The sequence below is a fragment of the Seriola lalandi genome, unplaced genomic scaffold (genome assembly GCF_002814215.2).
Source record: "Seriola lalandi dorsalis isolate HSWRI2012SDOR001 ecotype SW California unplaced genomic scaffold, Sedor1 jcf7180002053074, whole genome shotgun sequence".
Taxonomy (NCBI): domain Eukaryota; kingdom Metazoa; phylum Chordata; class Actinopteri; order Carangiformes; family Carangidae; genus Seriola; species Seriola lalandi.
The window spans coordinates 76,592-100,349 of NW_019523627.1; the positions used below are offsets into that span (position 1 = coordinate 76,592).

Consider the following 23,758-nt stretch of genomic DNA (forward strand, 5'->3'; position numbering starts at 1 on the left):
TTAAGTCTAGTGACATTCCGTATGTCTCTTACTGTCGACAAATCCCATCAAAAGACTAAACCCACCAATGAATTGAGCCTACAAACATGTATTCTCTATGTAGATAAAACCTCATATAGTATATAGATATGGAATATGAAAACACAAATGTTTAATTATCCATATGGCTGCAAAAACAAATAGACTAATACATCTGCACTAAAGGTCAGATATGAAAAAGAGACAAATTTGTAAGGAGGGCAGATATTATGGCTTTTTCACCCTTTTTTCATACGTGTGTAAGCTTTTTCACCCTTTATGTGTATATGTTTATATAGGTATGCCTGGACAGGCGTTGGATTATTATTGTTATCACTGTTACATCTTGCTGCCATACTCAAAACAGCACTATATGTGTGTCAATCCTCAACTGAAAATAAAATTAAACAATTTTGATTGTTTAAGTTCTTTTTACAGTAAAAACATCCCAAAAAAATTCTCAAATGTGAATATTTGCTGGTCTTCTAATTCTTCTGTGATAGCACACTGAATATTTTTGGGTTTTGGAGTGTGGGCTGGACAAAACAGGTCATTTAAATATCAAGATGGGATTGTCAATCGGGAAACTGTGACGTCATTTTAAACTCAAACAATTACTTCCATTAATCAAGATAACTATAGTCAGATTGATCAATAAAGTCTCTTAATGGTTAGTCTAGTTCTAGGCCTAATAATTGGATATCCAAGGTGTGTGGCAAGTATAAGATCTTCTGGAAATGTCTTTTTAGGTTAAAACTCAAGACTTGTTTTTTTCTTTTAATGCTCAAGTCCGTATGTAGCCAGGCTGGAAATTATTATTATTACATGACATATGTTCGTCTATAGAACTGCCATGAATGAACAATCCCTAACCCTGAACTGAAAATGTAGATGCTGCATCATTGGCCCTTCCCCAGGCCCCTATTTATCCAGTGTCCTTCACCTGTACCTACACCAAGCTGGCGTCAAACAGATAACAGGTGTGTGACACATAGTTACAAGAATGTGAGTGAAAACTGCTCCCTTATGTGTCCTAAAAGAGTCAGTTACACAGATTTGGGCAGGTAAGGAGAGCAGCACTGGTCTGGATATCTTTGGGAGGAGCTCCCTCTAGCGGGGAATAAACAATCCTGCCGAGACACTGGGCAATAGTGGAAGAAGTACAGTAATAAAAAAAGAAAAACTAAACCCACTCTCATCCTTAATCTATATTTTTCACAATCCAGACCAGAACTAATAGGATAACTGTATTCATAAGGCTACAAGAGAAGATCTTACAACTTATTTTTTATTGTACCATAATACAATCTGTCATACAGATTTAATACAGTATATGCGTCAATCCCTTGCTCGAGTTTCTCCATTTATTTGTACTGTCTTTGCCATCCTTTGTCATTAGCAGCCTTTTCCACACCTCTGTGTTGAATGCAAAAGCAATGTCTGATAGAATACAACAATCTGGCACAACTCTTTACAATCTAAAATAAATAAATCACTTTCAAACAAACTAATATTCCAGGAATAGAATTGTATTTGATAGATGTTTGCCTTCATAACTCTGAATAAAACCAAATAAAAGAGCCAGCCAAGTGACAATGGCCAGCACAAGCAGGTGACATATTTAAGGCAAATAAAGACTAACATGACTGAATACAAGCAGAAAGTTTTTACTGTATATACACATAAGTATTATACTTATATATAAGTATAATTTATTACGTTCCATGTGTGACATGTGTTTTTGCGAGATTCAACATTATCCAGAGCTGGTCTGTCCTGAATTCCCTTGTTGGGCTACATGCAGTATATATACTTTATATGAACAAAATAGAAAAACACACCTCATCCCCACAAGCCCATGAACATCAAACAATAAATCCCACCACATCTCTGTATTTAACAAATGTTGGGTGAAACAGATGCACACGACAAGGCTGAGAATGGCAAAAGGCAGATCTGTACATGGCTCTTGGGAGTAGGAAAATGAAGTTGTATTTTGTCCTTCACTTCTGACACAGTCCATAAAATCGGGTGCAGCTTCTATTTTGATGTGTGGTAATCTACATCCCCATTTCTTCTTTGTAACTTCAGCAAGGAATTCAAAAAGGCCTAGTGGATAAAGACATGGGGAGTCCTCTCACTGATATTGTCTGTAGTCTCCAAAGGAAGGGGTGGGCATGGGAGCAGGGGCAGGTTCCTCTGCAAACTGAGGCCCTGGAGAGAAAAAAAAGGTAAACCTCAGAGTGCGATAACAGCCAATTAAAGGCCTAACAGCCGTTAATAAAGTGGCAATAACCTTTAATCTTCATTTACTCAATCAGTTAGTTCTATGACACAAACATCCAATATTGGAAGCACCACTCACCGGTTGGGAACTGTGAAGAGGCAAACCTAGTGAGCAAGATTCCAGCGCCCTCTATCAATGCCAGCAAAATACCTCCCATGGCTGCAGATCCTACCATGGCTACTGGTCCATCTACAGAGGAACAGGACATAATGATGCATTAGTACAACTCATGTCCACAGCTCCCATAAATCTTCAGATTCAACTTGGAAGTTGAGATTTTACGTGAAAAGGTCCATCATTGTTCAATTTTCATTATTTTGTTTTTAAATAAAGGTAATAATAAAAAATAAAAATGCTGTTCTTCATGACATTTGCACTATAAGATCATTTAAAAACCATGCACAACCATTAAGGTGTTTTCCTTTATTCTGCTTAATTAAACCTCTGCTTAGGTTAAAGTTAAGTGGGGCTCTGCTAGAAATAAGACAAGGTGACTGAGGTCAGATGTCAATCAAGCCTGATCTGTAAATGCCCTCACAGTCCTGGGAAGAGATCGAATCAGGCGAAAAAGCGAAGTGGGTAGCAAAAGGTGAACAGAGTTAAAACTTAGTTTAAATGTGGACATATGAGATCACACATAGAGCACAGATACAACACTTGACAACACAAGTTCAGAACCACATCTAGTTGTTTTGACCTAATTCCTGAACTTAGGATTGTAGTTTGCAAAACTAAGACTTTGACCAGCTTTAAAGTTCCAATTTCTCCACTGGTATCAGACAGTTTTGGAAAGTCACACTGCCTCTCTGAGAAGGTGAGTTCATTGTATACCAATTACTGAGTTGCAGCTTCACTGTTTGCCATTTGTATGAGGCATCTATGTGCTTTCTGTTGACTTTCAACTGCCAGCTTCCTCTAAGCTTACTCACTTCTTGCAGCGAGGATAGCTCCTGTCATGGCCCCACTTGTTATTGAGTTCCAGGGATCTTCCTTCCCTCGCACTTTTACTAAACCACAGTCAATCATGGAGAAGAGGCCTCCCCATACTGCAAAGCTACCTGCAACACAAAAAACAAAAAATTGTTACGATATGCTTTGCGCTTTGTTAGGTTTTGTTGACACAAAGTGTATTCTTTTGGTATCAGATCCTCACCAACACTTCTCAAAAATGAATGACAGACAACTAAGATTTGTATCTATTTTGGCAGTTAGAAAGGATTTTAATGGACCAAAGAAAAAAAAATTCCCATACAGTTTATGTCTGAGTTTCAACAAGGGCTCCAAAAGCAGTATATTCAGCCATGTTCTGATGAAATGATGATTTGCAGCATACTTAGTATACAGATGGCATGGGAAAATGGATTATGCAGCAGTGGTCTGAGAAGTTTCTGAGGAGGATTTTTCCTGCCATGATCAACTTATCAACTATTGGTTTCTTGCCTCAACTGTTTGATCTCTCCAGGTATATCTTATTTTGCGTTGTGTTTTGTATGTCCTTATGTATACAATAAATAATTGATCCCAGAAAAAGACTTAACAACACTGGAATTGTAAGCACTATAAGCATCGTAAACAACACGAGTCAAAGCTGACTACAGCTCCAGTTCTTCTCAAAGGAGGGCAAAGTAACCTTTGCAGCCTAAAGAGAGTATTTGATACTAAAGATAAAATATTACTTAGAGGCAGATGATATTTAAATTTAGCATTTGTTCTTACCTCCAAGCTGTGGGGCTCTGGTCTTGATGGCAGTCAAGCTACCTCTCATTCTGTGGCTCATCCCCTACAAGAGAGCAACAAAGAACAGGGATCAATGGAACTTCCATGTCTACTCAGGAAACATTTACCTAACATTTCTTACTGATGTGAAAATGCCAGAGTTCTTAATTATATTTATGTGAAACATGGCAAAATCAGGTAACCTTGAAGTGTTGCACAAAATATGTAGAGGAGTGATCTATACAAGAAAAACATTGTTGCATTTGACTGAGGCAATACAGTAAGGTATAGTCTTAAGCTGCATGGCTGAACTTACTGAGGGTGCATTTCTGAAACCTTTTACTGCCTGGAATATTCCTCCTCCAATTGCTCCCATGGTGAAAGCTCCCCCACAATCGTCCACAATCCTCCAGGGGCTAAAAGAATAACACAGCCATTAACCAACCAGCTAACCAGTTCACTGTCAGATAATATTCATACAAAAACAGTCACTGAAGTTGTCATATTTTGTCTGATATTTACTTTGTCTCCCATATCACAACTATAAAAACAGTTGTGATATGGCAAAGTATGATAAACAACCTGTTCTGGTGTCACCGACAGCAACATTGTCACTGATCCAGGACTGATACGTATACTAAATGATACGAGAACATAGCTATAAACATGTCACTACATTCCCAGTTCAAAAAACACAGCATGTTAAATCGACATAGACACGTGTAATTTTGAATTCTCAATAGGTGGGATTTCTCCAAATGTTGTGCAATGTTCATGCTGCCCCAACAGATAGCTCTCAGGTCGCTAACTTAACTAGCTTACATATGCTAAGGCAATATCCTTATCTCACTTCTTTTAAAACAGCTAAAATTATTACTGAGGTGCTTCACATTCACCGTAGGTCCCCTATCACATTGTACATAAATTATTTCTTGAAATGTAATGACATATGAGTTAGTGAACTGAAACACCGACAAGGTCACTAACAACGTGATTTAGCAACTGCGGTCTCAAGAACGTACACACTGCTAGTGCAGATCAATGTAAAATTAGCATTCCTGCTAACGTCAGCTAACTAGCCGGATATGAAGTGTTTTGAGTAAGCCACATTTTGTACCATAAAAATAATTATACACATTTAACATGGTATCCACTTCAAACAAAAGAAGGGACTGGACCTCGCAAAATGCGACCGAAAGGTAATGTTTTTTCTGTTTTTAGGACTCACCATGGTTCTCTAGCATATTCCTCCATTTTGTTCTTTTGCTGTTCCCTCTGACGTAACGCTTATCGATAACCTGACGTAACAACGTCACGTGCTGTGTTAAAGAAAATGAATATGGTTATATATATACTTTTTTATTGTCAACAAATCACGTAAAAAGCCTAAAACCAACAATGAACTGATCCTACAGACAAGTATTATACGTGTAGCTAAAATCAAAATTAGTTAAGAGAAACACTTTGGTGATTGTGTGTTTCATTGAGCGCAGCTCACTCTCAGCAAAGGTATCAACACCGTGCTGGGCAGGTGACAGGTCTGTACAGTGTTTGTGTGCTCTAAAACAAACCGCAGATTGCAAAATCAGATTGAAACAACATTTAATAGATGTCAGGCAGTAATATTGAATCTACGTTGATGCCTAACATTGAAACCAAATTGAAAGCGCTCGTTATGTATTACGTTGTATTACGTCAGATTTTCAATCATGACTGACACTGAATCAACACTTATTCACCCATTATCTGAAAGGGGCCTATGATTGAATTTGAAACATTGAAATAACGTTAGAATAACTACCAGAAACCAGACCTTTTAAAATAAATGTCTTTATTTATACATTTTGTGACATGAGCTAATATTGTTCTCATCATGCGAATAAAAAAACAAACCTTTTTACTTTCATTTGGAAAAATGAAACTCAAACATATCCAAAAATGACAGCACGAATCAATGTAACTTTTTGATCCAAAAACTTTTTCCTAAAGCTAGTGCCAAGAACTTCCAAGCTCCTGCCAACACCTGCCAGAGCAGGACAAATGGTGAGTTGTCTCCCAGATACCTGGAGAGGCAGCCCAGGGGACAGTTCAAGGCAGCGAAGAGGAAGAACATTTCCAGTCCTGGGAAGAAGAGTCTCCAGAGGTAAGATTCACTTCAGATATCACAATTTTCTCTAATGAATGTCAGATCTATATTAACTCACACTGCTCACTGATGATTATCTTTCAACTGTCTTCTTGGACTGAACTTGGCCCTGTAAACTGGCCCAGTGTGAGCCACCTGGTGGAGGCCATTTGCAGCGAGCTCTGCCGTCCTCACTCAGTGGGCACATGGCCCAGAGGGACTAAAAAGACTTGGTAGTTCCTCATCCTCAAAAACTTCATGGCCATTAGAGAGACAGTGCTGGTCAGCCTGAGGTTGAAGGCTCAGACCAACATCCAGCTATATGAGCTGCTTTGGTTTCTACAGAGCAAGGCTGGATTACCAAAAGGGCAACATGAGCAACTTCAACAGAACATTCAGATCCACAGAGACTACAAAAGACCCAGGTTCTTTGTGTGACAATTAATTGTGAATTGGTTGTGAATATGCACAATTAAAGCACAATGTAAAGCCACATAGTAAGGGTTTAAAGGCCAGTCCTACTTTATTGCCTGATCTTGTGTGTCAATATCTAGATTCAAGACCTCATTATTTTACCTATTACTCTTCTTACATGTTGAATATTCCTAAAATAATTTGTTTAAAATCAGATTAAGGTGTTTACAGATTGCCAGTATACTGCATACCTGCTGTAAACACCAAACAAAAAATGTCCTACATTATAATGTCGACTGAGTTATTTTCTGAACACAAGTGATGACCATGTTCTTCTCCCACCCCCTTTTCACTGACCAACCAGTTATCTCAACATTTTCATTCCTTCTCCTCTTTTTCCTCCGAGATCAGTGCTGTTGGTCAGGGGAGCAGCTACAGCCGAGAAACGGACCACTGGCCTGCTGCCCATTATTAGGAACGAGAAAGGAATGACTTGCAGAGCAAGCCTTCATTGAAAAATGACCAAATATAGGCATTTGAGGCTGAGGCAGAGCGATAGACATAAACTGGCCTGTAGCTGCTGCTGTTGCTGTTCTCCTCTTTTCCTCTGAACACCCAGGATGATGGCTGCCTCACCAGCTGGTGAATAGTCACTAGACAACTCCCACTGTTTCCCTGCAGCTTCAAGCATGTTATGGAAACAGCAACAGATTCTCTAAACATTTTTATTGGTGGTTGCTGAGATACTGACATGTAAATATGTTTATAATTATGGAGAAGTTCATAAAATTAACTTACGTAACTCAGTCAGAATTCACATGCAGTAATTACAGGAGCGCAAGCCCTTTAAATCCAGTTAGAGACATGGTTTATGCTGCAGGTCGGTTGATAGCTGTGTCCATATCTATACATGGTTTTGTATATCTTGTGTATGTCCTTTCCTAGCAAAACCTAGATCTGAGGTTGAATGTACATAGTGTACATATGGAAATACAGTGTGCAACTTCATGTAGACCACAAACCAATTTAAATGAAGGAGAGCTCAACAGATGTTAATACATACATACCTTGATTTATGATAATGAAAAATATTGCAAAAAGTCAATTAATTTCATTTTGCATATACTGAACATATTCCTCTTAATGATATCAGCCAGGCATAACATTACACTTGTGATTTGTCATTGCAGATGTACCAGAATCTTTTATTGAAGACATACAGGCTCTGTAAGAAAGGCATGTGTAATCAAATATGGCAGAGAAACCTTCATTACACAGGACACATACAGTATTAGTGCCACTCTGATTTTTGTTTATCACATTAACTTCCTTTAGAAATGACATTCACTTAAAAGTACAACGTAAATCAACAGGAGTGTTGATATAAGCCAGTAATGGTTTACCAAATCCCCAAAGGTTAAGACATGTAGATGTATTACATAAAAAGGTATGTAAGGTATTCAAACACCCACGCTAGAATGATTCTGTACAAAATATAACATCAGATACTGAAGGACAGCCATTTGCACTTCCTGATAAAAATACATTATGTAATTATTTCCATGCTTAAACTCTTTCGTCATGCACCAGGATTCCACTGGGCTGCTTTCCAATCCGTTAAAACCCTGCCTGAGATGTCTTGAGATTTGGCAATGAGACACACAATCAAGGACCACCTTGACCTTTTTTTTCTTAACCAGGTTTTCTTAAGTCAGGCCGCCATGTTTGTTAATTCCCTGATATTTCCGCCATTTCAGAATTCCCAGTTTGAACAGATTTACAAGTGACAAGTATAAGGTGGCTTCCCTCTCCACAAATAAATAAATGGTCAAATTAATGTCCACTATATCATTGATAAACTTTTGTATATTAGAATTTTATAGAGTTATTTGAATCTCTTATTAAGCTCAACGCACACTCCCACCACACTCACATTCAGATGCATACACAAGCCAACATGTTATATGATGGGCTTTATATAATCTAGTGCAAATAACCAGCAAAGCGTCAATATGAACTAAGGAGAAACAACCACAAACTCATGGCACTCTCTGCAGTCGGCTAATAGAGAGCCCTGCATCACTCATTCTCCACAGAGTCCTTTTGGTCCAGTGTTTTGAGGGGAGAACTCATAGTGAGGGCTTTTCATCCAACCGATGGGCATCTCATGTTTCACTTCCTCCATCTGTCCCACAGCACAGCTCTTCAACTGCAGCCGGGGTGAATGTAGAGTTCATCTCCTTGAAAGACTCCTTGATGTCGGTTCTTCCTCTCTCTTCTTTCTCACTTTATATTCCAACAGGAAATGTTACTGCAACCACTTTGGCACCGGTACCTGTGGGGAAATATAAAATGTAAGTAAGTCTGGATGTACTGTGGCTGAGCTACCCTTTCCATGAACCCACCATACGCACCTTCTTCAGCTGTTTGATATTGCTCCCTCTGATCGAGGCAAGCAGTTGGTCCCTTGAGTTCTTACTACCACCTGGAGTCAGAGAGTTCCTCAGGTTGTTTACCTCCAGCATAGGAGGAGGTGGAGGTCCACCCCCAGGTGGAGGTGGAGGTGGTGGTGGGCCTCCAGCTCCTCTTTTAGGTGTCAGCTTGGGTGAAGGCATAGGTGAGGGTATGGGAGAAGGTTTGGGGGAAGCTTTGGGTGAGCTTCTCCGATATCCTCCACCTCCAGTCTTGGGCACCTCCAATGTCCCCTTCTTCTCCCCGTTGGCCTGGGCCTGCTTCTGCTCCTGCAGGCGCTTCTGTCTCTGCCGATCCATGTTGCGACTCAGTATGTTCGTCGTGGTCATTCTGGGCCCAGCTAACTCGAAGTGGTAGCCCAGTTTGAGCAGGGTGGTGTTTTCTTTCAGAATTTTGGTCATTTCCATCTCAGTCTTCCCACCACAGACATGGCGCTGGTTTTGAAAGTGAAGCTCAGTCAGTGTGGAGTTGTGTTGCAGCGCCTGGATAAGAGACAGGATGCCCTTGCCCGTGAGATGGTTGGAGTCAACGTTGATGCAGGTGATAGTCTTGTTGCTGCGTATTGTACCAGCGATGGCGTAAGCCACATGGTCATCTGCCCGGCAGTTAGCCAAAGCAAATGTTTTAATGTGGGTGTTGCGCTGCAAAGCTTCTGCAAACTCGATAAGTGTTTTTGTCTTGATCACCTCTGAGTTGTTGACATTGAGCTCAGTGAGGGAGGGGTTGTTGCTTCGAACCAACTCCATCAGCTCATCAAACATGCTTGACTCTTCATCCCCCTCTTCCTCCTTCGCCTTGCTGTTCGGGGTGGTTTTGGCAACACAGTTGCCAAGTTTCTCACTTTCCTCAGCTTTTTTAACTTTTACTTTACTGACATCTTTTTCCTTTTTCTCCTCTGTTTTCTTCTCTGTGCTAATCACCTTCTCCTTTTCTTTCACGTGGTCGCTGTGGTTGACCAGCTCTTCTCTATCTGTTCTTTTTTCTGCCTTGTCATGTTTCACCTTCACCTCACCCTTTTCAGACGGCTGTCGCGCAAGTTTGACATCAGGTTTGTTTTTATCTTCAGCTTTTTTCTCCTCTGCTTTTGGCTTCTTTTCTTCTGATTTACTCTCCTGGCTTTCTTGCACCTTGCTCTGCTTCTCCAACATTTTAGAGACAAGCCCTTGGGTCCTGAAACCCTCTGATTTTCTCTCCCTCTCCTTTTCTTTGCCCACTTCCTTTTCACTTTTTTCTCGTAGCTTTGAGATAATGTCTTTGGTTTTGCTGTCATCTCTTCTCCTGCAGTCTTCTTTCTTCTCCTTCTCTCTGCTGTCTTCCTTCTTATCCTGTAACTTAGAGATCATATCCTTTGTTTTGCTCCCTGTGCTCTCTCTGTTTTCTCTTCTGTCTCTTAGCCTGTTGTCTTCACATTTCTCTTTCTCACTAGCCTCCTCTTTCGCATCACTGTCTTTGGTCTCCTGCTTCCTGAACCTACTGGAAAGCCTACTTCGCTCCTCTTTTGTACTTTCAGGAGCTTTTCTGTTTCTGTCTTCCACCTTGGTATCTCTTTCGCTTGCGAAACTAGCTTGTCTTCGTAACCCTACTTTGTTGTCGTCGTTCCCCTCCTGGCTCAGGCCCATCTTCCTCAGGTATTCCTGCTTCCGGCTCTCCTTCTTCAGCTCAGCCTGCAGGAGTGCAAATATTAGGAGTGCGATGTGAGAGAGGATTTTAAATTGGGTTAGACAGTAAAGCAATTAAATGTATGTCAACACCAAAAACAAACAATTATAGGATTATTCCAAACCAACTTGCTTGTGCAGGAGTGTGTCAAAGGATGTAGTGCCCTACACCAAATTAAATCATATAAAATACAAAATTAGACTGTCTTTTTACAAAATTAAAAGACACCTTCAAAATCTGATAATTCAAATAATTTATTCGTTTTACAGTACAGAGCTTGTTGTTAGACAGTAGATACTGCATAGCATGTATAGTATGACATAACACCTAACCATGCAAATACTTGTGTAAATACTGTATTTCTTTACTGTAAAACAGCTCCTCCAGCCATCTGCTCATGTAAACACTCACATTCTCCCTGGCACAATATGGCATGTGTGTTTACAGTCAGCAAAAGGACAAGGAACCATTTTTATAGTGCAGGGATACATTTTGCAGCGAGTAGCTTGCTAAGTGTTTGATTTGTGAGTCTCCATCTGTTTTGCTGTGCGAGGCCGCAGCCCTGGCAGATGTATCCTTAAAAGGCAGTGAGTGTAGGAGCAATCAACCAAGGAATTCCATCAGGCCGGGATTAAGAAGCTCCGCAGGGCCGCCGCTCCATCGACTGAAGTGCCTCTCCTTTAAACACAGAAACTGCTAGAAGTCTGGCTTTGTGACACTCAACCGGGGAGGGCTCTTTGTGTTAAAAAAAAACTTTTATAGCTTGACATGGGAATAATAGAGATGGTTTCATGTGTTTTCTGAGGCTGTTTCTCTGCTTGTGAGGAGAGCATTAATAATGTGAAATGGATGTAAGCATGCCTCAGAGGGGAAAACAATATTTTTCCTGGCACAGAAGCCAACTCTGGGGACCACTATTTATGAGCTGATGGACTGGACTCAGGGTGCATGAGGTCCACTTGGCGATTTGCTTCAAGCTAAATGAAAAATAGCACATGAAAGCTATCATTAGAATACCTTGGGACACTGGATGTTATGTAATACGGTAATCCATCAGTCATACATTGTTGTTGGATTTTATAAAGCCTTCTAACCGCCCCAATTTTCAGGTTATTTCTACTGAAAACTACAGGAAGGAGCTCAAATATAAACACCTGAAGAGTGTAATATATCTTCATAGAAATCATTAAATTCACCACAAATCACTTATAGGTGTTTTTTTCATGTAAAACCCAAAACAAGTTGCCACTAAAGCAGATAAGGAATCAATTTAAGCATCCACAAACCTCAAGAGACAGTTCCCTCTGACTGAGCCTCCCTTTAGTGTCACTGTCCCGTTTGCTGTCCAGTTTAGCGTCCCGGACTTTGTTGCTCGTAGGTGGCTGCGCAGCTTGGCTCTCCCCTTGGACGATGATCTTGCCATCCTCTGGTTTGATGTCAGGCACTTTCATCATGGTCTTCTCCAGCTCCTCCACTTCCTCAGGGGAGAGGGTGGACAGCAGGTTGTCCAGGTCTGGGTCCTCGCTGACCTGGCGGCCCGTACGGGTCAGGCCTCTCACCTTTCTCCTTGACATGGTTGCCTACAAAAAAATCAGGGGTAAAGGCTACACCCGTGGAGAAGAACAGAGAAATTTGGTTTCTTTGGAGGTGCTGATGGTGTTAGTACAGTAAATCCCTTTATTTAAAATCAGATTGTCGTGTAATTTCTCTCCTATGGGGAGAAGTCACATATTCTCATAGGCCAAAGCTGATGTCCTGCTGTCCTGCTGCGTCCCGCTCACCAAAAAGCCACCAGAGGCATCAATCCTGGTGCAAAGAGGCTAGACTCAGTGTTGCACTGAGGGGTACCAGTGACGAACTGCAAGAGGCTCGCATCATCAAAGTGGACTGTGAGGCTGGACATTCTTCGAAATCCTGTGAAAGTGCATGTCCATATTTAGTTCAGAGTACACACTCCTTTAAAGGTAATGGGAAGGGCTGAAGTTTACATAGATGCCAGAGCAGAGTAACAGAGACTTTCTATTACACAGTTCATGTTTATATTGAGACCAGTTCCTGATTATTTCCCTAGTAATAATAAATTTGAACAGCTGTGAATGTCACATTAGTTAATCTGCCATAATGAGAAGCATCCCTGTTTCTTTTAGGAACTTTCCTAATTCGTTGTTTCGTGATAAAAAAACAAAACAAAAAAACAACATAATCCTAAATCTTTGGAAAACAGTTCCAGGTAAAAATATAATTTTGTTTTTGCAGGAGCTCTATAAAACACCAGAAAGCCCGTGATTTAGGGGGATGAATTATGTGTTAGATTCACACGCTCTGTTCAATATGTGGAGTAAAATGAAATGGAAATATCCCACTGTTTTTTATTAAATTACAGGCTCTAGAATTTGGAGGCTGTGCAGGACAAACCACATATCAGGTCAAAAAACCAATTACTACCTGAGTATCCAAAAGTTGTTTAAAATGAGAGTCAGTATGAGAGGAATGAGGGGGGCATGCATGTTTAAGAAAAACAAATGGTTAATTATGTGAATTTATGGAACAGCTGTAGTAGTGAAAATGTGTAGCGCACTTTGTAAGTTTAGAAAATAATTCAATTGTTTGTCAGAACAAAGTAAATTGAAAGTTTCAATCTAAATTAATAATAAATACATTCTGATTGAGATCGAGTAATATAAATATATGTAATATAACTTGCTAAATATGTGTCACAGCTGTAAATCAAACTATACAATTACATTCTGTGCACACTTGAATACAAATATGCAAATGACAAATTATGTTAATAACAATCAGTGTTTTTCGGGGCACACTTTTCTTTTGTATATGAATGGATGTTTCGGATCTTGCTTGTGATGAAATGACTGAAATAAATCAAATCTGCCAAACATCTGAAGACATATAACATCGATTTGAAGTTAATATGGACATCTAGTGGTCAAAATGATGTAAACACACACTATTCCCCTATTTAAATGTTATATAATAATATATCTTGGAAACAAATTCCTGTAAAAATATAATAAAGGACACAGCAGACTGTTGCATTTACATTCCAAAGTTAAATTTTATGTTAATAGAAATAAAAACTTTTCACTGACTTTATATTACAATGTCATACCATCCATATGACGACAGACAAAAAGCCATATCTAGACAAGTTACTTTGCCAACTGATGTCAGTTTCATTAAACACACTCATGGAGTTGGTTTAGAAGCACAAATAAACAGAAACATCATTGAGCAAATGTTAGGTCAAACTACATGTAAAGCATCTTACAAAGAGAACTCCAGTGTTTTCTTTGTGCTTAACAGAGGCTCAACAGATCTGTACACATGGACATCGCCACTGAATTTATGCTGTAAACTAGCGGGAATAACTGTTGTCTGATTCATTGCATGGTTTAGAGGTGAAACAAGTCTCAAGGAAAAGTTTGAGAAAGCCCAGGCTTCTCTAATCAGCATGATATAACAGTGTTTTGTTTTTTGTTTTTTTAAATATGTGCCTCATTTGGCTTTCAGGTTGAGATACATTACACCTAAATAAAGATAATCCAGGCATCACGTATTAGTAGTCAGTTAAATATACAACACATGCTAGAGACGTCGTGTTTTACAGTTCATACATCTTACAAGAGCACAGGGCTGTTTTCGTCTGCACCAAAATGCTAAACTAGACCCAATTACAGATAAATTAATTTCACAGGTTCCAGGCCCTGACCTCACTGGAGCCCAAATCTGTAAGAGAATATTTGAAAGAATAGTTTGACATTTTGGGAAATGCACCCATCTGCTTTCTCACGCCCGAACCATAAAGCTGGGTTTTATCACAAAATTTGGTTTTGATCTGATGCCAAGTTAGAAACCAGGGCCGATACTTTTTTATTGTTAAAAGCTGCTATTGTACTATCATGTACAGGAGAGAAATATGTCACGATTTAAGAGGTGAATGCATTATATAGGCTACTTCTGAATATATTTTGATTACCACCAAATACATTTGCTAAACACGAGGCATTTCCTTTTACTATTCTCATGTAATCACTTAATCAAATGTGTGATTAAACAGAACACGTTTTTAAATGGTAAATAAATCTATTATGTGAATTCTCTGAACAGATCTTAGAATGAAACTGGAAACAGATGGCTCTTTCTGAGGGTAACAAAATCCACCTCTTAGTTCCCCCCAACCCCAATGTAAAGTACATAAATGACAGTTACGCATATTATATAGCTTTATGTGCCAGACTATTTTTTGACTGGGAAACAAACCATTTCCTTGCAGCCGGTGCATTCAGGTTATATTGTTTAAACCGTAATTATAAGCAGCCGGGTCAGAAAAAACAGTAAAGTTAGTCCCCAACCTTTAATTGCATGTTGGAATAATTGGGAAATTCTGATAACAATGAAATTCTGATAGCAAGTCGGAAGAACAGGTGTTTTTCCCCCATTCTTCCCATTCTGCCATGTTGCAGAATGGGAAGAATGGTACTTAAGTACAGTTTTGATGTACTTGTACTTTACTTAACTTCAGGGGAAATACTGTACTTTCAGCAATATATGACGCTATACTTATTTGATAGCTCTAGCTCCTGCTTTGCATATTCACATTAATACAAAACATAATCAACAAGCAAACCATGCTGTATTATAAATAAAGCTACCCAGCAGCACATACAATAGTTACAATTACAGGTTTACTGCCAATACATTTGTACTTCTACTCAAGTAAAATTTTGAATGTAGGACCTTTGTAACTGAGTATTTCTACATTGTGGTATTGCTACTTTTACCTACGTAAAATATCAGTCGTCTCTTCTAACTCCGAGCAAGAGCGAAAATAAGCACATCACCCAAAATGTCAAACCTTTAAAGAGAGGTGGTTAACAAAATCTGCTTTTTCAACAGTAGTGATTTTTGGCTTTGTAGCTTAGTCCAAAAGGTGAGAACCCATTCACAGTAAAAGGTAACCTCAATGATAATAAATACCAAATGGAAAGATGCCAAAATGCCAAAACATCATATCTTATGTTACAATAACAATACATTGTTTTAAAATAACTTGTTACATTATCATAAAATATTCAGCTGAAGAACAGATTTACAAAATATGTATTTAAATAGTTAATCTCTTGTTTTTTTTTTCATGGTTAATTATTGTAAGGCAGGAACATTTTGCTTTATCAAGCAGCATGACCTGCAGCTCCACTGACCTGATATGTTAGAAGAAAATAAACAAGAATTGCCACAAAACATCCTACCTGGCATTATGGGATTAATCTTAAAACTCATTTCTAATTCATTCAAAATGAGAAAAGAAGCAGGAGGGGACAGGTAACTTTGACCGGGTAGCATGCTGATGTTGAGATGTTACATTAGAACAATGCAGCTAATATATTACCATGATGTAATTAGTCAAGAAGAGACAAAGTTGAAACTAACAGGTGACTAAAAGCGTTTTACGCAGGATTAGGAGTACCATGAAATCCATTAGGTCATCCGAGCAAACTTAAGGCAGTATCAGTATCTGCCTTTAACCCAAACATGTCACCTGTTTAATCAATCATGCGTCCCATATTTCCAATTTGTTTTTCACATTCGCCTCTACCACATTACAAAACAGATACAGATATAAAGACATCATGTAATCATATTTGGAGAATGTGGATCAGATGACCTGGAATGTCGTCTTAGGCAGTTTATCAATCCGTTAAAATTTAACATTTAACAGCATTTTTCCCCTTTAACACATAAAAAGGGAGTGCATTATCTTTGTTGTAAATCCCTTTTTTAACCCTCTTCTGGAATGTAATGAGCCCTGCCTTTACGTAACACCCTGCCACTGAGGTGAGCGTGTGAGAGAGCAGAGGTGGCAGCACACAGTTGAGACGCCAGCCGGACACCTCCTCACTTTCGGGGGAATGGCGTGACGCCCTCTGTGAAACTGGCCCAGAGCAATCAGGCGTCAGGTTGCAGAACAGAATTTGATTAACGTAAATACTACGTAAAGTAGGACAACGTTGTAAATAAACAATGGAGAAAAAAAAAAAAACTTAAAGTGGCTCCTTCTACTTCACAGGCAAACCACTGCTAGTCGAGCTGTAGTGTTTATTTGAGTGTGTTTGTGTTTGAGTGTGCGAGAGTGTTGCTGCCGTCTTCTTTCGAAACAGTCATGTCTCTCAGCTGCTGTTGTCTCCCCGCTGTGTGTGTGTGTGTGCGCGTGCGTGTGTGTGTGTGTGTGTGTGTGTAGACGAGCCCATCAATGACCAGGATACTGAGGTGGAGAGTAAGGTGGAGGGGCTGAAACAAGAAAAAAACAAAAAAAAACAAAACAAAGTCAGGTCTTCATAGAATCACCTGCAAAAGTAATTTCTTCAAGGCAACTTTTAACTATGGTACAATTTTCTGGTACAATGGTTCTGCTACAATTTTCTGTCCAGATTAAAAATCAAAATCCTGTTGAATTTTTTTATCTTTATTTTTTCTTTGAAGGTTCAGGGAGCTCAGCAAAACAGCAAATGATAAATGATGGCCAACAAAATGTGGAAATCATATCATGGTCAGGAGGCTTTATAACCTTCTCTATCTCCTCTCTGAAGCAATGATGCTAATCTCACCCTGGCTGTACGCAGGATCCATCGGGTGTGGTGGATACGGTCCAGGCTGCATCACTGGATACTGGGGGGGCATGCCAGGGTACTGGGGCGCCATTGGATAACCTGCATGCGGATACTCAGAGGGGCCCAGTGGTTTTCCATAAGCATCGTACATGGGCTCCAGTGGGTAGCTGGCCATTGGGATCTGCTGGGCTATGGGTTTGAAAACATACAGACTACGGTGAAGGAAAACCATGAACTTAACATCGGCTGAAAAAGCATGGACACGAAGAGTGGACTTGAAACTAGGGTCTACGGACAGAGGGCATATCTCAAAAACACAAATCTGCCTCAAGCGGCTTAACAATGTAAAACATTATAAGTAAAATTTGACTCCACTTGACTTTGACACAAAGTGTCTTACCATCATAAGGTGTCCTGCCCCGCTGCTGCCTCCTCTGGTAGAGGTAACAGCAAGAGCACATGAAGCAGCACACCATGGTGGCAATGATGGCCACAAACAGCAGGATGGAGGAGGCAATGCCGGCTAAAGTGGTGGGGCTGAGAAGAGAGGAAGAAGAGAGTAAAGCACTTACTTTTATCATCTAGGCTCACGTTGTTCCTCCTCATCTATCTTGATAATTACAGCTCACTTTAGAGAGGATTAAAGTAGCGGTGGCTGCGATGTGATTCAGACACACGGAAATCATATCTCAGTTAATGACGTACACCCTTCATCTCTTTGTTTCTCTACCAGATTCCATCACCTCGTGGTGAAGCAACAAAGCCCCCCATTTCATCACAGCCTCTGCCACCCACTGATCTGATCTCCCACTGGGCTTAATAAGCTGTAAGTTGCCTGCTCGCTACTGGAAAGTGATGGATGGTTTCCAGTGCGGTAGGAGGAAAACTGCCATGTTGCAGCCTCTCAGGTACAACCTTGCTTAGTCCAGCATTAACACGATCCCTCGTGGGGGGCATTAAACACCACTGAACGCACAGGTAGCTGATGTGATTGAAAGACTAATGATAAGATATTTCACTTCGGGGACCAAAGCAGGGTCATTTAGTCAAATGCAGCCAATGGGACATAAGGAACAGGCCAGTTTCAGAGTCTACACGTCAGACTTTTAGTAGGAATAGCTGGAAAAATGCATGGTGATGGTGGACGATATTTTCTACATATATTCTATATTCTAGTCTATTTTTCTCCCAACTTAAGTCTCCACGCACACATATTATCATTACCCTACATGAATTAATATAACTGTTTCATGTTCACATATAGGTTTTTGTATTTAATAATTAATTGCAACTTCCTTCTCCTCACTTACTTTGTGATTATGTTTCATTACCCTTTATATTACTATCTACTGGAGGTATGGTGCATACAGTGGCTTTGGAAAGTCTTCCCTTCTTGCACACTTAATTGAGTTGTAGATCATCAATCCACACTCGATAACTCATAATGAAAAAGTAAAAACATGTTTTGGGAAATGTTTTGCAAATTTATTAAAAATGAAAAACTGAAATCTCTATTCAAACCCTTTGCTGTGGCACAAATTGATGTCAGGTGCATCCTGTTTGCTTTATTGTGTCTACAGCTTGATTGGAGTTGACCTCAATGAGAGGGAACAAAGTTGTAACTATTTTCAGGCCTTACTACCCACTATGTAAGACTGCACAGCATATGATGTGTACTGTTCTTTTTATCTTCTCTGTACCTCTGTATTGTTTGTTCTATGGGCCAGCGGTGGCTTTAATGAATCATTATTTTCAGTATACTGTATACTTTGTGAGCATGGATATATGTTCATATATATCTTATCTTGCAGGGCAGAGACTGTGGCAACAAATAACCTCCTGAAGAACAACAAAGTATCTGTCTGCTTTCAAGAAACGAAGGACACGTGATCCTGCCTTGATTTGTGAACACAAACACTGACTCTTGGTGTCGAGTAAATTTATAAATATGTCATTAAATGAAAACCCAGCTGCTGCTGCTGACCCCACCTGAACTGGAAGAGCATGCATCGTTTCTGCTCCCTCTCTGTGATCATCTTGAAGGCGTCCAGGCAGCAGTAGCGCCGGTGGCAGTTCCCACAGCAGAACGTGATGAGAGGGCAGTCGAAGCCATTGTGCCAGGTGCCGTTTTTATCAACATACCACAAACAGTCCTCGTTCCCACTGACTGCAAAGCAAGAGCAACAAGGGGGTGATGATCAGAAAGCGTAAAGAAAAGAAGGAAGCAGAGAGAAAGAATAGTCCTTACTTCCCATCTCTCAGTTGGAGCGACATGCTGTTGTTTCCGTTTTATCACACGGTTTTAAAGTGAGAAAACTCCTGAATGTTCACTTACAGATCCGGCTTTGTCCTGCCTTCAGGAGAAAATAAATATTTATTTCAAACTTGTACTGGTTCTTCTTTCTCTACGTCTTTCTTATTCCAGGCCAAACACAGTCATAATACATTATTCAACGCTTCCCTGTGGCAGAGGTTGAAAACTGATCAGAGCTCAAGTAAGGTAACCAGAAGATTTAAGATTTGTTTGTCTGAAACGGTAGAGGAGACGATTTATTAATCATAGGACTGCAAGTAACAATTATTTTCATTATCATTTTAACTTTTTATTAAAATCGATTAATCATCTGGCCTATAAAACGTCAGAAAATAGAGTTTAGAGTTTCCCACAACCCAAAATGATGTCAATAACTCTTGTTTTGTCCAACCAACAGTCCAGAACTCCAACCTATTCAATTTACTATGATTTAATACAAGGAGACAAAGCAAATTCTTACATTAAAGAACCTGGAACCATCATATGTTTGGCATTTTTGCTTGGATTTTGCTTGAAATATTTTTTGTCACTATAAAGAAAATTGAATCAACTCCTGCACACATGACCAACCATTTTCAAAAGCCAAGAAGTGGAGGAATAACACTCAAATCTCCGTTTGTGGTCTCTAAGCTTGGAAGATAATGGCTCACATATACCAACAGAAAGACATAAACTATCTTGCATAAGAATAAACACATAAGCCCATGATTGAATTGAAAAGGTTATGTATGATTAAGTTTTCCACAATGTATAATTTAAGGCAACACCAAATTACAGCTTGGTCACAACAGCCACGCGTGCAAGCTGCTAAAAGTCACACCGGCCTTGTACATTCAACACGGGTTTTCTGAAGCCTGACACATATCATAAAGTATCTTGGACCATAAAATCTGAGTAAAACCCTTTTGTAAGTAAAACAACACATTTAACCTGGTCTTCCTTATTGAACGAAGTATTTACGTTTTTCAACTAAACAATGGAAACTACATTAGAGGATGCGTGCAGTAGAGTGGTAAGCCAAAATTGATATAAACTTAAAGCTAATTTTGGACAAGGACTTTGAAATGCTGGCATCAAGAAAAATTATATTGACAAGTGTTTCTATTATTCTGTCCACTCCATTCTTATCAGTGAGGGTACTAAATAATAGAAACACCTCTATGCATAACGTAATACAGATGTACCACAAGCTGCATTAGTTTTAGCAAGGTGTACTGAATAAACTGGCAACTTTGCACACAATATAAAATTAGATTTAAACTAGTGTTGCAATATTATTTTATTACTGTTGGTTGGACAAAGACAATGACATCTGAAGATATATCATCTTGAGCTCTGAGAAACTAGAAAGGGATATTTTGCACTCTTTCTGACATTTTATATACTAAATGATTAATCAATTAATCGAGAACATTATTGTCAGATTAATGAAGCCGCCCTAGTTATTATGGGCTTGTCAGTTACATGTCACACTCTGAACTGCCCCCCCCCCGTACAAAAGGTGCTATACAAATTATTTTTGACAGTGATATATAAGGCAAGAATTATTAAACCTGAGCTATTGAGCAAACGTAGCCTAATGTGTTGGAAAAGAAAGGAACCTTTGCATTCCTTAAAAACAAATAAAAAATAGTACTTATTAGTGATTGAATGATTATTTTCATTAATGATTATTCTGATGATTTTTTTTCTCAAATCATTTTTTTGCCAGCTACAGTAAATTTTCTCACTATAATGTACCACATTCCCCAAAGCTTTGTCCAACCAACAGTCCAAAACACAAAGATATTCACATTGCTATATGACAAAGATATGCACAAGATCTTAATATTTGAGAAATAGGCTGGAAATATTTGCCGGTTTTGCAAAAACTTGGCATTTTTTTCTCAGAACAATGATTGTAATGATCACTCTTCTATCAAAGTTATTGCCGATTCTTGTTTTTGTGATTGACCACTTGATTAATCGACTATTTTTTTGCAGCTCTAGCATAGTATCTTTAACAGAAAAGCTAACTTAACGCTAAATATTTGTGAAAAAAGTGAAAAAAAAAAAACAGCAAACAATTTAACTTAACAAATACACAAAAACCAGTAAGACTAGATCACGGAAGACTGAACCAGTGGATGCTAAACGTGGTCGGGCACTGAGCAGTTTGTTACAGTTGCCCAGGCCTTAAATAAACATCGAGGTTCACAAGTAAACAGCCAGAAAGCAGCACGAGATCATGTTGGCTGCTGCGAGCCTGTAAGATGATACAGGGCACCAGCAGCGACTGCTTGTTCACGGCTGAGAGAACTACAACAACGGCCGTGCAGACAGAAGAAAAACGTTAGCAGGAATCTACCGTTAAACCATCCGCCGTCGGCTAGCGGCGCGGCCTGGATGAAGAGCCGCAATCTTACCCTGAGAAGTGCTGAGGACGATGGCGAGCAGCGCCAAAGTCACCGAGATGAGGGACATGTTGCCCGTTGGAAAGACCATCCCCATCCTGAATATCAACCCAGCGATAACAAATTAAAGAGCAGTTGTTCTCATCGGTGTAAACGAACGAGAGTATTCAGGCTAACGGTCGTTCTCAGTCATTATCCTGGCACTGGAACAGCACAGGAGACGGGACGGGTTTGACGGTCGGCAATTTATCCGTCGAAATGACACATCGCGGCTGTGACGCCGTTCAGCCGGGATGAGCAGGGTGCCGCGTTCACGGACTGCCTGAAACGTCGGAAATAACTGCTATCGTTTCTGCAAGGGCTAGTTTTGTGGGCGTGAAGGACCAATGCAGTAGCTGTGTTTCAAGATTTGTGATAATACACTTGTGCAAAAAAGATGCAGGCAACACGATGATATGTAAAATTGAAATGAAACAATTAAAACCATTTAAAAACACAATATTAGCCTATATCTAATATTTTCAAGAAATTGATTTAGGTGTGACCATAGATTGAAAGGATACAGTCTATATCTACAGATATATGCATATATACACTCTTTAATAGAGCCAGAACAATCAGTCAAAGAATTGATGAATCAATCTACAGAAAAATAATCTGCATCTATTTTAATAGTTGATTAATCACTTTAGCCATTTCCCATGAAAAGAAATGGAAAAAAAATGCTACACATTCAAAAGTTCCAGCATCACAAAAGGTAGGCGTCCCTTTGTCATATATTAGACTTTTGGTAAGACAAAACAATGCATTCGAAACATCATTTTGGATCCTGCAAAATCATGATTGGCATTTCTTCACTATTTTTTGACATTTCATTTCATTAATCGTGAAAATAATTGATAGTTGCAGCTTTACTTTATACAGTCTATGGGTCTGATGTTGTTTATAGCAAATTAGGGTCAGGGTTATATTCAATGTAGGATTATCGAAAGGCAAAATGTGATACTTCTCAGGGGCCACAAAAGCGCCAGGTTTACTCTCATATTATTACCTATGAACATGTATTTTTTCACACTTAAGTAAAACCCTCTCAACTTTCCATGTCATCCTTTCATCTAACCACATTCTGAAAAACTTGATTTGCCAATTTCTTTTTATATCAAAATATCAATATGTGGAAATTTTAAAGCCCCAGTCATTGGCCCACTCAATCACCGTATCCAGACTTCTTTGAATTTGGTTGAAAATATGAGAGGTTCCTTCCTCGCTTCCAGATGGCTCCATCATCTGAAGATAATGAAAGACTACGTTCTTTTCCCACTTTGCTCAATATTTCATTTACTAAAATGTTAAAAAGGAAAGGGATAATAACACTCCCCTGGAGGTTGCCATCAGCCCTCAAGTTCCTCAGGTAGCTCACTTCCAACGCTCACCTGTCTTGACCTTGTAAAATAAATTCTGCTTTAATATTGAGAGTTGCTAGTTCTCTGAAGAATTACATACTTGATGTGATGAATCAAATCTCTTTCATTCATGACACATGGAGAAAAGACCATAGCATGGTTGTTGTCTGAAAGGACTTTCAGTGTCTTGCTTTATATACCATTAGGCAAATAAAAGAACAGTTGCCAACTCCTGACAAGAATGATTCAATCAGTCACACATTCAGGTGTTAATCATGCCTTCCACAGGACAATGGTCCTTTTATACTAACTCCCATTCTTCCTCCTATCC

General features: G+C 39.4%; 3 protein-coding genes across 5 annotated transcripts; all 3 read right to left on the minus strand.

Moving 5' to 3' along the window:
• Nucleotides 1-1,292: 1,292 nt before the first annotated feature.
• timm17a (translocase of inner mitochondrial membrane 17 homolog A (yeast)) lies at nucleotides 1,293-5,329 on the minus strand. Its single transcript, XM_023400944.2, has 6 exons — nucleotides 5,250-5,329; nucleotides 4,338-4,437; nucleotides 4,022-4,085; nucleotides 3,235-3,363; nucleotides 2,384-2,494; nucleotides 1,293-2,232 (listed from the first exon to the last, which is right to left on the minus strand). The coding sequence occupies exons 1-6, from the start codon at nucleotides 5,273-5,275 to the stop codon at nucleotides 2,156-2,158; spliced, it is 507 nt and encodes a 168-aa protein (XP_023256712.1). The 5' UTR covers nucleotides 5,276-5,329; the 3' UTR covers nucleotides 1,293-2,155.
• A 2,408-nt stretch (nucleotides 5,330-7,737) lies between these two features.
• lmod1b (leiomodin 1b (smooth muscle)) lies at nucleotides 7,738-12,585 on the minus strand. Of its 3 annotated transcripts, none has more exons than XM_023400940.2 (4): nucleotides 12,473-12,585; nucleotides 11,978-12,295; nucleotides 8,975-10,696; nucleotides 7,738-8,895 (listed from the first exon to the last, which is right to left on the minus strand). In XM_023400940.2, exons 2-4 carry the CDS (start codon nucleotides 12,263-12,265, stop codon nucleotides 8,869-8,871), a joined length of 2,037 nt encoding a protein of 678 aa, XP_023256708.1. In that variant the 5' UTR covers nucleotides 12,266-12,295; nucleotides 12,473-12,585; the 3' UTR covers nucleotides 7,738-8,868. The 3 variants fall into 3 exon arrangements, with proteins under 3 accessions (XP_023256708.1, XP_087028651.1, XP_023256707.1); XM_087172525.1 differs by having other exon boundaries at nucleotides 11,978-12,271; nucleotides 12,473-12,576; XM_023400939.2 differs by having other exon boundaries at nucleotides 11,978-12,568.
• Nucleotides 12,586-13,744: 1,159 nt separating this feature from the next.
• shisa4 (shisa family member 4) lies at nucleotides 13,745-22,339 on the minus strand. Its single transcript, XM_023400941.2, has 5 exons — nucleotides 22,037-22,339; nucleotides 19,307-19,484; nucleotides 17,718-17,854; nucleotides 17,315-17,506; nucleotides 13,745-16,997 (listed from the first exon to the last, which is right to left on the minus strand). Exons 1-5 carry the CDS (start codon nucleotides 22,119-22,121, stop codon nucleotides 16,957-16,959), a joined length of 633 nt encoding a protein of 210 aa, XP_023256709.1. The 5' UTR covers nucleotides 22,122-22,339; the 3' UTR covers nucleotides 13,745-16,956.
• Nucleotides 22,340-23,758: the final 1,419 nt, after the last annotated feature.

Bases quoted from the DNA above. Each gene is read 5' to 3' on its own strand.
- timm17a (XM_023400944.2), bottom strand. From the start codon at position 5,275: ATGGAGGAATATGCTAGAGAACCATG. The intron at 3,364-4,021 runs GTAAGAACAAAT...TTTGTGTTGCAG, and splicing joins CAGAGCCCCACAGCTTGGAG to GTAGCTTTGCAGTATGGGGA. The intron at 2,233-2,383 runs GTGAGTGGTGCT...TTTTCTCTCCAG, and splicing joins CTCTTCACAGTTCCCAACCG to GGCCTCAGTTTGCAGAGGAA.
- lmod1b (XM_023400940.2), bottom strand. From the start codon at position 12,265: ATGTCAAGGAGAAAGGTGAGAGGCCTGACCCGTACGGGCCGCCAGGTC. The intron at 10,697-11,977 runs GTTTGTGGATGC...GCACTCCTGCAG, and splicing joins AGAGGGAACTGTCTCTTGAG to GCTGAGCTGAAGAAGGAGAG. The intron at 8,896-8,974 runs GTGCGTATGGTG...ATTTCCCCACAG, and splicing joins ATATCAAACAGCTGAAGAAG to GTACCGGTGCCAAAGTGGTT.
- shisa4 (XM_023400941.2), bottom strand. From the start codon at position 22,121: ATGGGGATGGTCTTTCCAACGGGCAACATGTCCCTCATCTCGGTGACT. The intron at 17,507-17,717 runs GTAAGACACTTT...TCAAACCCATAG, and splicing joins GGGCAGGACACCTTATGATG to CCCAGCAGATCCCAATGGCC. The intron at 16,998-17,314 runs GTGAGATTAGCA...TTCTTGTTTCAG, and splicing joins GGATCCTGCGTACAGCCAGG to CCCCTCCACCTTACTCTCCA.